This window comes from Lynx rufus, unplaced genomic scaffold, assembly GCF_022079265.1.
Source record: "Lynx rufus isolate CCGP_SWC_20201006 ecotype Redwood Valley unplaced genomic scaffold, mLynRuf1.p SCAF_14, whole genome shotgun sequence".
In the NCBI taxonomy this organism is placed as follows: domain Eukaryota; kingdom Metazoa; phylum Chordata; class Mammalia; order Carnivora; family Felidae; genus Lynx; species Lynx rufus.
The window spans coordinates 32,934,658-32,947,553 of NW_025814828.1; the positions used below are offsets into that span (position 1 = coordinate 32,934,658).

The 12,896-nt window shown below is 40.3% G+C and overlaps 1 protein-coding gene across 2 annotated transcripts in view; it reads left to right on the plus strand.

The window, feature by feature from the left end:
* LOC124509440 (cytochrome b-245 heavy chain) overlaps positions 1–12,896 on the plus strand; it is a 37,835-nt gene that overhangs the window by 673 nt on the left and 24,266 nt on the right. The window contains exons 1-3 of one of the 2 annotated variants that reach the window (XM_047076060.1): positions 4,468–4,572; positions 6,883–6,978; positions 8,255–8,365. In XM_047076060.1, coding sequence (XP_046932016.1) covers positions 4,528–4,572; positions 6,883–6,978; positions 8,255–8,365 — 252 coding nt within the window. In that variant the 5' untranslated portion in view covers positions 4,468–4,527. Of the gene's footprint in view, positions 1–4,467; positions 4,573–6,882; positions 6,979–8,254; positions 8,366–12,896 lie in introns of those variants that run through there. The other variant, XM_047076059.1, reaches the window with a different exon arrangement.

Here is a 12,896-nt window from a genome sequence, read left to right on the forward strand (position 1 = left end):
CTCTTCTGTTATTTTCTCCCTCAGATGAGATAGAACATCTGGATCCCATTCTAGCAGCTGTATTCAACTTTCACTTACCTTTGAGATTATGGTTATGGAGTAAAAGAGGGTTTCATTACACCATGCTTTAGTAGACAGCCTTGTAGGTGTACGTAAACTGTTTTTTAAAAGCAGGAAGTGGAAGGCATAAGAGACTCTTAGAAACTGAGAACGGGCTGAGGGTTGATGGGGGGTGGGGGGGGAGGGGAGGGTGGGTGATGGGTATTGAGGAGGGCACCTTTTGGGATGAGCACTGGGTGTTGTATGGAAACCAATTTGACAATAAATTTCATATATTGAAAAAAAAGTCATTTTTATCTGTCCAACTTTGGATTAGGTCATGATCTCGCAGTTCACGAGTTCCAGCCCCACGTCAGGCTCCATGCTGACAGTTCAGAGCCTAGAGTCTGCCTCTCTGCTCCTCTGTGCTCATGCTCTGTCTCTCCTCTCAAAAATAAATAAAAACGTTAAAATAAAAAATAAATAAATAAAAGCAGGAAGTGGTAGTGGTGGGAATTAATGGCTTATGTAACTGGGTTGAATACTATAACATGGCCACCAGGTTGAACTTCAGGAACAAAAGGTTAGCTCTCTTGCCATCAGCACATACAACACTGACTGTTTCAGTGAAGAGAGCCATCTTGTCCAAAAGCATTCTGAGTCATTCCAGTTTCAGATCTCTCCACAGGGTTGCTGAGGCCTTATTGTGACCACACACTGGTAATTCAACTTCCCCATCTGCCCCCTCCAGCATTCTTATTTTTCCTTCCTTTCCATGGGTGTTTACCTCCAAAGAAACTCTGTAATTAAACTCCTGAATACTAAGCTCCATGCCAGGAAACCCAATCTATAAGAATAACTAAGATGTCCAGGTGTCTCAGGCAGGTCTGACCTGGGAATTCAAACATTGTCATCATATCTGCCTCCAAACTTCTCCATCCTTCCCTAGCTTCTGATTTGATTTTGTTTGTTTTGGCATAATTCTTAGTCATCTTCTTAGCCCAAAATAGTAGAGATAGTCTATGGCAGCAGCCAGCATACATCATTCACAAGGATAGAAAAGCCTCACTTTCTCTGCTCCCGAGTCCCTAACAATTCCCTCCTGACCCTTCTTTGGGTCAAGTGCCCACCCCATGGGACATACACTGTGTCCAGGAAGATGAAGTCCCCCCTTCGGTCATCCTTATTAGGCAAGGAAAGTGGGGCCACATAACTCATAGAAGCATATAGAGTAGGAGCATGGCAGTTCTCAAAAGAATAGCATACACAGCAGAGAGAAAAGGAACAGAAATCCATTTCTCATCATCACCAGGAGCAAAACGCATTGGGAATCTTGGCGTGGTACCACACCTCCCTTTCTTCAGCAATTTCACATATCCTTCTTGGAATACATTAGGAGCCTAATTTATTAGCCTAATCTAATTTGAAAAATCAAGAAGGATTTATACTCAGGATGCACAGCTAGGGAATTTCCTAGAGACTGGGTCTGCTTATCTCCTTTTTTGTCTCAGCAAGAGGTGTCTAGGATTTCAATCGCATCTGAGGGTGTTACTCATGACTGCCTACTGGGAGGGTGAGTACTTCCTTGTATTCACCACACTCTGGCTTGACACTAAGAGCTTAGGAGACAGTGGAAGCTAAAGTGGCTGGGAGAAGATACAGAGGCTCAATTTTCTTTATTCTCAGTATCCAGTCAATCCCAGGCAACCATTACCTGTTGCTTCTTTATCAAACCCTCCATCTTTCCAAGAGTGGAGCACATTACAATTTACTTGAACAATGTTCTTAAAAGAGAAGGTACTTTCCATAAAGGAAAGCTTTTACTCTCTCTTTCTCTGTCTCTCTCTCTTTTTTTTTTTTTTTTTTTTTTTTTTTGCAACTGATCTCTCTTCTTCCAGCTGTGAAACTGATTAAGGGGGAAAAAAGCAATAGGAGGGAATGGTTGATTACCCATGGAAAATATTCTTTCTCTTTTGAATTTTCTCTCAAATTGTGGAGGGAGAGGAAGGGAGTTGGAAAACGTTCAAGAAACAGGTTTATGTGAAACAAAGAACATCATTTCCTGGTATATGAATATTCATGGTCCCCTTCGCATTGCTTCCCCAGCAGAGCACAGGCATCAGGAGGTAGATGAGAAAATGTGGGAGAAACTTGAAGATTCAGATGGGATAAAGGAAGGCGAACCAGCAGGCTGGGAAAGAGAAAAGGGGAAAGAGTAGAGAGAAGATTTTGATAAGTTTCAAAGAGCATGATGGAGCCACAGACACCCGGTGGAGGAGTCTGAGAGAGGCAGAGAGGGGGAGAGCAGGTGTTTAAACAGCTTATTCCTCATTGCCTCACCTCTTTAATTACATGAGTAAAAGAGTACACGCCTGAATTACATTTTTTTTTTTGTCTCAGGCAAAGTCCAGTCAGAAAAACAAACCACCACATTTTAACGCAGGGAATTTCATACCAGGAATTTGTTACATGGATGATGGGAAACTGCAGAATCCCAACATGGGTGTGGAGGCAACATAGAGATTAACATCTACAGGAAGTGGTTACCACCCTCAGTGTTGGAGGGACACCGGAAGGAGGTGGTATAACTCAAGCCCAGAAACCAGGGCCATCTGGCAGGCTAAAACTACGGTGGCGATGGCCAGCAGGAGCTCATGCCATAGAGGGAAAGGCTGACTGGTAGCAGCCGGAGCCTTCATGGAAATGCAGCCACTTCAGAGATGCCACTTGAAGCAGAAAGCTGGCGGGAAAAACACTTTGGCTTCTCTCCTGCTCCTCTTCCTCCCGTTTGGCCGACCACACCGGAAGCCAGAGGGCCAAGGAGCCCAGCAGATAGAATTCTGAATTGCTCCCTGAAATGGAGCAGAGCAAGGAAAGGGTAGGGAATAGATCTCAGAGCAAAGAAGCAAAGAAGTGGCCCGTGTTGGGGTTGTCTAACCGTGTCTCTTTGAATCCACCTCTGTGGGCAATGGAATCATGCAGCCGTCTGTCCTTTACATGGGTTACTCATGATCCAAGAGCAGTGGAAAAGGTCACAGTTTAATACCTTTCCTTCAGTATTAAGTGAAAAATAATGTTACTTCACTAATGGTCACAATTCTGTAGGCTGTCTCAAGTGGTTCATAAATAAACAACCACAGCGGGTCGTGCTTCTCTTTTGGTTCCTCTCACTCCCGTATGCCTCCTGCTATTTCTGCTTTTACCTCTTCATTAACTCTAGCTGTCGTACAACCACCTTTGTGCCGTTGGTCAGCTTTGATCTCATACTGGGGTTACCACCCTACCCTCCTGTCTCTTTCGTGTCCTGAAGACAGAGTAGTAGTCAGGAAAAATGCTAAATCTGGCTTTTGGCATCTGCCCCATCTGATACACCTTTGTTTTGACCCTATTTACATAGCTAGCCTGCAGGATGCCGTGTCTGCCTAGGAATACTATAGTCACCCAAACGTTTTGCTATATTTGTTATATTTTTACTTCCTGTATTTGTATTTGGTATGATGTGGGATGAGGTTGACAGAGTTAGGCTTTTTTTTTTTTTTTTTTTTCCTGGTATCTGGTTAGAAGTGTTGCTAAATTGCTTGGATTGCAAATCCCAACTTTACTATTTCCTAATTGCACGACCTTGGCCAAGTAAGTTAACTGCTCTGGGTCTCAGTTTCCTCAGCTGTAAGTGTACTTATACGAATAGAAACTACTTTAGGGGCTCCTGGCTGGCTCAGTCGGTAGAGGGTGTGATGCTGGATCTCCGGGTTGAGTTTGAACCCCACGTTGGGTGTAGAGATTACTTAAAAATAAAATCTTAAAAAAAAGAAACTACTTTTTTATAGGGATTGAAATGTTATAATCAAGTGAATTTATTTGCATATTGAATTATATGTGTGTGGGGGGGGTCTGTGTTTACACACACGTATGTATCAATTCATATGTACATATATGTTTGTCTATATATGTATGTGTGTATATATGTGTATGCACACATACACATATGTGTCTTAGAAAATTGGCACGATGTAAGTATGCTATAAACATCAACCATCATTATTGTTATTATTCTTCTCAATGAGACTGTAAAATGCTGCTCAGCCTGTCAAAAGATATTTAATGATTTTTACCCAGCACAGAGTCAGGGCTTGTTAAAAATTGCTACTTGATAACTAGTTGTCAAAGTTAATTCCGTGTGTAAAATCTGTACCATCATTGTACTGATATTTGTCTCTCAGTTGTGGAAATTGGTTTCGTTTCCTACTATATTTAGTTATGACTGGATTATTACAGACCCCTTTTCTGCAGTGTTTTTTTTTTTTCTTGTGGTTTAAAGATTTAAAGTTCTTATGGAAACAAGATTTTCAGTTGACCAATGATTAGCTAATTTCTGATAATAGAAAAGGAAACTGATTGCCCCAAGGCTGCTGTTTTCATTTCCTCATGGGAAGAAGAAGCAGAGCAGAGAAGAAGGGCAGACACACAAAGCATTGATCCTCTGTCACCATGGGGAACTGGGTTGAAAATGAGGGACTCTCCATCTTTGTCATTGTAAGTACCCATGAGAGACAAATGAGAAGTTCTCGAACTTGTCTGGGTTCTCTCGGAAAATGAAATAGGGCAAAACTTTTTGTTTCTTTGTCTTGTTTCTCTGAGAAATTGTGTTGAAACTAATTTACTGTGTGAACATACTTCTAATCTGTAAGCCATAAGCCGGACTGAGTGCATTCTTCCAAACTTATTAATGGAAAGAATGTATCTGGGGGCTCACTTCACCTACTTTATTTCTTGAGTCTTTGGGAGTACTAAATTAGCCAGCATCTCACTGAGGGAGTAGAAGACATTTCATGCTAATGATCTCCGAGTCTAAGTTGTTTATTGGTATTTACTCAGAGGCAAATTTCTCTACTTTTTATGTGTTTATACCACTTAAAAATGGGTAATCGTAATTTTACACCATTTTCCAAATAACAGGTACAAGACTGGCTCATGTATGGAAAATTGGCCTTTATTCAGTAATTACACCAAAAATAATTGAAGGTCTCAACTTTCTTTTTTTAAAAAGTACTTTTTCTCTCTGATGTAAACTTGAGCTGTTTACGAGGTTTATAAAAATTCAAGGGAAAGTAATTGAAATAAACTAGACTCATATATACAGTGCATATACGATATATATTATATATATAAATCAATATAATCCATCTCGAGAAACAATTTTTGTAGGTGAGGATATGGCTAATTTTCAAATAGGCATGTTAATCTCTTTAGTTTTTTAACATAACAAAGATGAACTATTATTTTAAGATGGCAGTCTCGGAAAAACAATCACGGGCAATTGGGAAGACAGAAATGTGATTTATAGATAGCCTTTCCACTTGATCTTAGCCAAAAGGCCGAGAAGCGATATATAAATAGCCTTTCCAAATAGCCAATGGAAGTATTATATAGATGTTAAAAAGAACACCTACGACTGGAATTTTTGAAAGAATTTTTCATGAAGTAAATACTGAGTCTTTGAGTTGTACACACAGAGAGGAATTAGTGGCATAAATAAAGTAAAAACAAGAAATATCACGTCAAACAATTAGGCCAAACCAACGTTCTAATGCAATATAGAATTCTTCTGAGGACTCAGACCTGTTAACTTGATTTCTTACCACCATTTTAAGAACAGATTACTCCTACAGAAACCAAGTTCATGTTTATACTTTTAGTTCCTACCAGAGTTTTCCCCAGGAGATGGCCTCCTTCTAAATTACACACTCATACACCTGAAAATAAAGACACAGCTTGGAAAGCAAGAGTAAGAATGACAAGGTTAGGTAATGGAGAAATTGTTTTAGTACGTTCTTCTTAAAGAGAGATTGTTCTCAAGCACCTATGGACATTTAATAGCGTCAAAGCACAGGTAAGAAAAGATCACTATAGAGCTGAAGGTAGAGGACTGGGCAGTGTTACCATGTAGTCAGTTCTTGGGATGAAATGAGCAGTCAAAATGTAGAAGGGTCTCTTTTTTTTTCCTTTTTCATCCCCAAAAATGCCCTCCTTAATGCCTGTCACCCATTTAACCCATCCCCCCACCTATTGCCCCCTCCAGCAGCCCTTAGTTTATTCTCTGTATTTAAGAGTCTCTTATAGTTTGCCTCCCTCTCTGTTTTTATCTTATTTTTCTTTTCCTTCCCCTATGGTCATCTGTTGTGTTCCTCAGATTCCACATATGAGTGAAGTCATATGATATCTGTCTTTCTCTGACTGACTTATTTCATTTAGCATAATACCCTCTAGTTCCATCCTCTTAAAAAAAAATCCCATGCCCCTCACCCCCTCATTGATGCTTAATATCCCCTCTTTCAAAAGTTTGGCAAAACTTACCAAACAGAATTAAAGACTCCACATTTTAGCTGGTGTGACTCTCACTAGCTGGGGGTTGGGATACCGTGTGGGGGAGGGAGGCACCCGTGAGAGTAGAACACGACGTCTTACCGATGCGGGGGACAGCACAGTAACATCTTCCTTTCCCTTCTTTTTTTGAGAAGACTCACCTGCCATTATCTATCTGTCTAAAGCTAAGAAGAAAAGAGGAGGCAGAAGAACAGAGGGGAGATAGATTGATAACAACCTGGTGTACTGGCCAGTAGTAAAACAATCATGGGTAACAAGACAAAGTGGAAAGGTCAATTACAAGGTGTAGAGGCACTGTTGTGGGCAAGAGCTGGCTTTCAGCTGGCTACACCCAGCTTTCTAACCACCTTTGTTGAAGGCTAGACTTGGGGAAGCCCTGACCCTGGTCTGACACTGATCTTATGTGAAATCTGCCCAGTGAAATGTGGAATCTTTATGCAACTATTTCTCTTTGTGCAGCTAATATGGCTGGGGATGAACGTCTTCCTCTTTGTCTGGTACTACAGAATCTATGCGTTGAGAAGGACATTCTTTTACACTCAAAAACTTCTGGGGGTAAGTATAAGTCCCATCTCATGCAATATTGACTGGCTCATGTTTCTAATCAAAGATTCTCGTTCATATTCCTTTCAACACTTTAAATGTTCTGACCTACTCGAACAGCACCATCAGCATTGCCCCCTCCATTGCAACCACCTGGGCAAGAAGCTTTAGGCCTTCCAGCGTGGGAGAAACAAAAAGTGTGTCAGAGAGTCCCAGTGGCATCCCTTCCCTCCCAAGGACTGCTGTGCCACTGTTTAGCTTAAAGAAGAAATCTAATACCAACTCTGGCGTGGCAGGCAAGGTTGGAGAGATCAATCCAAGGGTGACATGGGTGGGACAAGTGAGTCTTCCCGTGTTCTTTAAATCATCTGATTCCTGACACTTTTGTGCATGGAGAGCCCTGGGCCTGGTAGCATGTTGTGAAATTGTCTTCAGGAAATAAGCCTCTCCCTACAGATGCAGACTTTGAGGAACTTGCCCAAAGGTCGCTTTCACTGACTAGGCCAGCAGAGGAAGGCCCCCATCTTTCCTTGGATCCACTGGCATTCTTGATTTCCTTGATCTGCCAGGGCTCTGCTTCATGACACATGAAGATAATTACGATCACAGCTGCCCCCACAGGAAATCATTTCTTATATCATGCTGAAACCATGAATTCATTACTTAATACTAATGATAATATGTATTATATATCACTTGTATAAATAATTATAATACATAATCATACTACGCTATTATAGCTATTGTTAACTTATTCACATTGATACTGAGGAGGAGGATTTCCCTTTTCTTCCCTCTCCAAAATAGGCAACTTATTTAGGCATCACAAAGAACAATTATAATGCCAAAGCATTACAACATACCAACCGAGGTTACTTCTGAAGTGAGTCTAAGTGCCAAGAAAATCTTTAGAAAGCCCCAGTTTCTATACTGAACCCTAATTAATGACACACATGCTTAAGTACTTAGGGGAAAGTGATGTCTGCTACTTGCTTTGAAATGCATCAAAACTAAGCTGTGTTGATGGATAGACAGAGGGGTGGGTAGATGGATGGACAGATATGTGATAGTGGAATCTGGGAGTTGGGTAAACAGGCAGTCATTGTGAAATTACTTCAAATTCTCTTTATGTTTGAAAATGTTCATAGTAAAATGTTGGGGTGGGAGAGAAGGGCCAGATTAAAACAAAGGATCCCAGCAGGCCCTAAAGGTAAACTCTTAGCTCTGAAGGACCTTCCTCCTCAGATAATCTGATACCTTTCCCCACTCCCTATCCTGCATCTTCCAGATCGCACTGCCATTGGCCAGGGCCCCTGCAGCCTGCCTGAATTTCAACTGCATGCTGATTCTGCTGCCAGTCTGTCGAAATCTGCTCTCCTTCCTCAGGGGTTCCAGTGCGGTAAGAGCAAACATTTACAAAGTTGAATTTTGAAGTTTGAAGAAAAGCAAACTAATGGTTTGTGAGGATTCCAACCTCTGTACAATATGCATGAGCCAAGCCATGCCTGATTCTCCATTTTATTTGTATATTCATTGTTGATGGAGCTCCCCAGGACAGCCATTTAACTTGGAATAGACGTAAAAACAACAACCCACCAACCTACACCTCAAGAAGAGCAATAAAACACTTGCGCATGTGTGCACACACATACACACACACACCAGACATCTGTAACATATTACGGGCTTTGTGATGCTGACATGGGATTTGGGAATTGATCTTACAGTGCCATGTTTTTCAAAATTTTTAAGTCAGAGAAAATCTCTTTGTGGATAGCGTCCCAGGCAGATGGAATCAATGAGTGATGAGTATAATGAGGGCGACTAAGAGGTGTCAAGTCCATGGAATTGAGGAGTTCAGAGCTTTCTAAATGCTCAGGGAGTTTTTTTAACCCTCACTTCGACAAGTTTGCGAGCCCCTAAATGTACTATGCTAGAAGAAAGAAAAGATTATGTAAGAATAAACTGTGTAACCTATAAAATGTTATGTGAATTTATTATTATTATTATTATACAAAGATTAGAAACAAGGCACTTATAATCTACTTAGATCTGTGTACTCAAATAAATATGATACAAAGCAAAATATTATGGGTTCCACAAAACATTAGACGTAAGGGGCTATATTTATTTGGTAAAGATGGCAACAAATATGGGCATATAGGGATAAAATAAGCACTAGGAGATGTAAATGAGAGAGAAAGACATCCTGCATGGAGAAAATGGAATGGGCCAAAGCACAGAAAATAGTGAGGAAATTATATTCTTGAAAGCCCCATATAAGCATGACATGTGGCTTCTCTTTGGATTTCTTGGCTATTCCTGGCCACACCAAACAGTGTAGCTAGGAAAAGTTAGGGATTGACGTCTTGGTGGGACCCATTCTACTGGATCATTAGTAACTAATAGCCTCTGTCTTTCTTCTTAATAAAATGTCTATGTTTTATATTAACTAGCTTTAAAAAATCTCTTAGGTAGAGATAATTTATAGAAGAGACCAGGGAGCAATCCACTTTGATGGGGATGTAGGGATTGTAAAGGGCAGGTGTCTGAGGTAAGGCAGCAGAGGAGAGCTGGAGCTTTGCTGGTAAACTAGGACGTTAAATGTATAGCTGAGAAGTTAATACTTAATTTGGCAATCACGGAATATTTGGGGGAAGGAAAGTGATCTAAACTGTCGATAACAAGTAGAATTTGCCTTGAATTCTGCCTTGTTTTTCCTAGTCTTACTAAATTTGCTGGTTGATTTATAAAGATAAGATGAGCAGGACACAGCTAACAGTAGACATCGATTACAAGGGTTTCTTTGTTTTTTATTTTTTTAATGTTTATTTATTTTGAGAGAGAGAGGGAGAGAGAGAGACAGAGCACAAGCAGGAGAGGGGCACAGAGAGAGGGAGACACAGAATCAGAAGCGGGCTCCAGGCTCCAAGCTGTCAGCACAGAGCCCAACATGGGGCTCAAACTCACAAACCGTGAGAGTCAGACACTCAACCAGCTGAGCCACCCAGGCGCCCCTGATTACAAGGATTTCTAAATAATATTCTCAATCACAAAGGTCAAATTCCATTTGATTTCAAGTTCTATCAATGAGCCACCTAAAAACTACAGTGCTTGGTGTATTGTAGGTACCCAGTGAACATTTGCTAAATGAAACTCATGCACTGTAACTTTTTGTTTTTAGGAAGGCACGATTCATTTTTGTAGCCTTCCTCTTAGCCCCGTTTGAATACTCTCTATTTACAGGAAGTAAATCCTGAGAAACAGGCAAAGTTTTCACCAGGAAGGCCCATTAAGAAATCCTTGTTACCTCACAGGCCCAAATTGCACTGCCATTGAACGGCCATGACCCATGAAAAGCACATGTCATAATGGCTGCATTTGGGCTTCTTGTGGTCCAGGAGGGAAGATCATCATGAGGGTCTTCTAAAAGTATATATAAAAGTATATATAAAAGTATATAGCAGCACTCTCAACAATAGCCAAATTATGGAAAGAGCCTAAATGTCCATCAACTGACGAATGGATAAAGAAATTGTGGTTTATATACACAATGGAGTACTACGTGGCAATGAGAAAGAATGAAATATGGCCCTTTGTAGCAACGTGGATGGAACTGGAGAGTGTGATGCTAAGTGAAATAAGCCATACAGAGAAAGACAGATACCATATGGTTTCACTCTTATGTGGATCCTGAGAAACTTAACAGAAACCCATGGGGGAGGGGAAGGAAAAAAAAAAAGAGGTTAGAGTGGGAGAGAGCCAAAGCATAAGAGACCGTTAAAAACTGAGAACAAACTGAGGGTTGATGGGGGGTGGGAGTGAGGGGAGGGTGGGTGATGGGTATTGAGGAGGGCACCTTTTGGGATGAGCACTGGGTGTTGTATGGAAACCAATTTGACAATATATTTCATATATTGAAAAAAAAAGAAAAGAAATAGAGTAATATTTAATATACTAATAATATTTAATATATTTGTTAATTATTTAATAAATAAATTTATTTATAAAAATAAATAAAATTTCATGATTATAATAATTGTTTATTAATATATTAATATGTTAATAATATTTAATATATATTAAATAATAGAGTAATATATACTCTAAAAGTATATAGTAATTGACCAAGCCTGTCAACTGCTGACTTGTCAGTCAACAAATATTTGTTAAGTGCCAGCTATATTCTAAGCACTGGGGACACATGGTGAGTAAAGAGTAGGATATGAATGAGCCATGAGCTCAAGGAGCTTAGAGTTTTATGAAAGAGAATAAACACGTGATTTCAAAGTTAGAAACAGTGATGTTCTTATTTATTACATATGCTACTGCCACCATCCTACTGGACATTAGTGTCAGCTCCTTTGCCTGAGTTCTGTAGACTCAAGGCTGGCTTTTGTAATTTCTCCCAAATTTCACATAAACGTCTAATTTAGGTGAGTTGAGTTCATGGCATGCGTGGTAGGACCAGGTGTACACAAAATAGAACTTTTATGTTTCCGTAGCGGTCAAGTTAGAGAAACTCATGTTATACCCCATTAAACATGCACTTCTTTTTAGTTCCATTTCTCACTTAAATTTTTTTTCTCTCTTAAAGTTAGAATGGAGCATAGAAATCTGCTGAGATGACTCAGTGATCTCCCTTGCACTTGAATGTTAGCTTAGTGAGATCGGGCAAGGCTCTAGGTGACAGTAACAGAAGAGAAACTTCCCTTTAGAAGTCAATGGCAAAAGGCCAAGAGGTAGTTCAGTGAGGAAGCCACGGGACATGACGGCAGCTTGGGTAATTAGGAGGCGGCTGGTGATAATTCAGAAGTGACTCAAAAGAATAAGAATGATATCTTTGTAACGAGGAGGGACAAAAAAGCCCTGGGCAGTCACAGGCAGCAAAGCCCTTCCTTCTCACCCCACCAACCAACCGCCTTGCTCCCTTTTCACAAACGGTAAGAAATTGTATCTGGAAGCCCCATATAAGCATGTCTTGTGGTTTTTCCTTGGGATTTTTTTTTTTTTTTTTTTTTTTTTTTTTGCCATCCTGAGATACCATAGAGGGTAACTTGGGAAAATTAGGGATTGGTGCCTTGGTGAGACCCATTCCTGTCCTGGCCCATTAGTGACTAATGGCCTCTGTTTTTTCCTTTCATGAGATGTACATGTTTCATATTAACTAGCTTTTTAAATTAAAAAAAGAATTTATAAGTTTATTTATTTTGAGAGAGTCAGAGACAGCATGAATGGGGGAAGGGCAGAGAGAGAGGGAGAGAGACAGAGAATCCCAAGCAGGCTCTGCAATGTCAGCGCAGAGCCCGATGCAGGGCTCAGTCCCATGAACCGTGAGATCCTGACCTGAGCCAAAATCAAGAGTCTTTCACGTAACCTGTCGAGCCACCCAGGCACCCCTTTATTAACTAGCTTTTTTTAAAAAAAAAACACTACCTATTAAGATCAGACTATTACCGAATGGACCTTTTTATCTCCCAAGCACATTTCTGCATTGTTCTGGCATTCAATTTCATTTTCTGTAACAGTCAGATGCTCAAGCTGATAGGGGGCATGAGAATCTATGGTTGCAGATTTCTCATGATCTATATTGATGATGATAAAGGTAGAACTCTGTAGAGACACTGTAGAGGCCACTTCAAAACTACTTTCCTTTTCTTCCACTTCAGCATGCAGGAGCCAGTGCATTTTCCCCCAAAAGTTTCAAAATAATTTGTCAGGCAGAAGAAAAGCAAGCAGCATGGCAAGTATAGACATGTGGGTAAATACCTCTCTATAGGTTTATAATAATCATCTTAGGTTCTAGACTAGTGAAAATGTAATTCATTTAACCAAATAATTACCAAGGGATTTTTTTTTTACAGTATATGATATATTGCTCTGTATATAGGAAGCTTACTCCACAGCTGGGGAGCCAAGCCCTACTCACT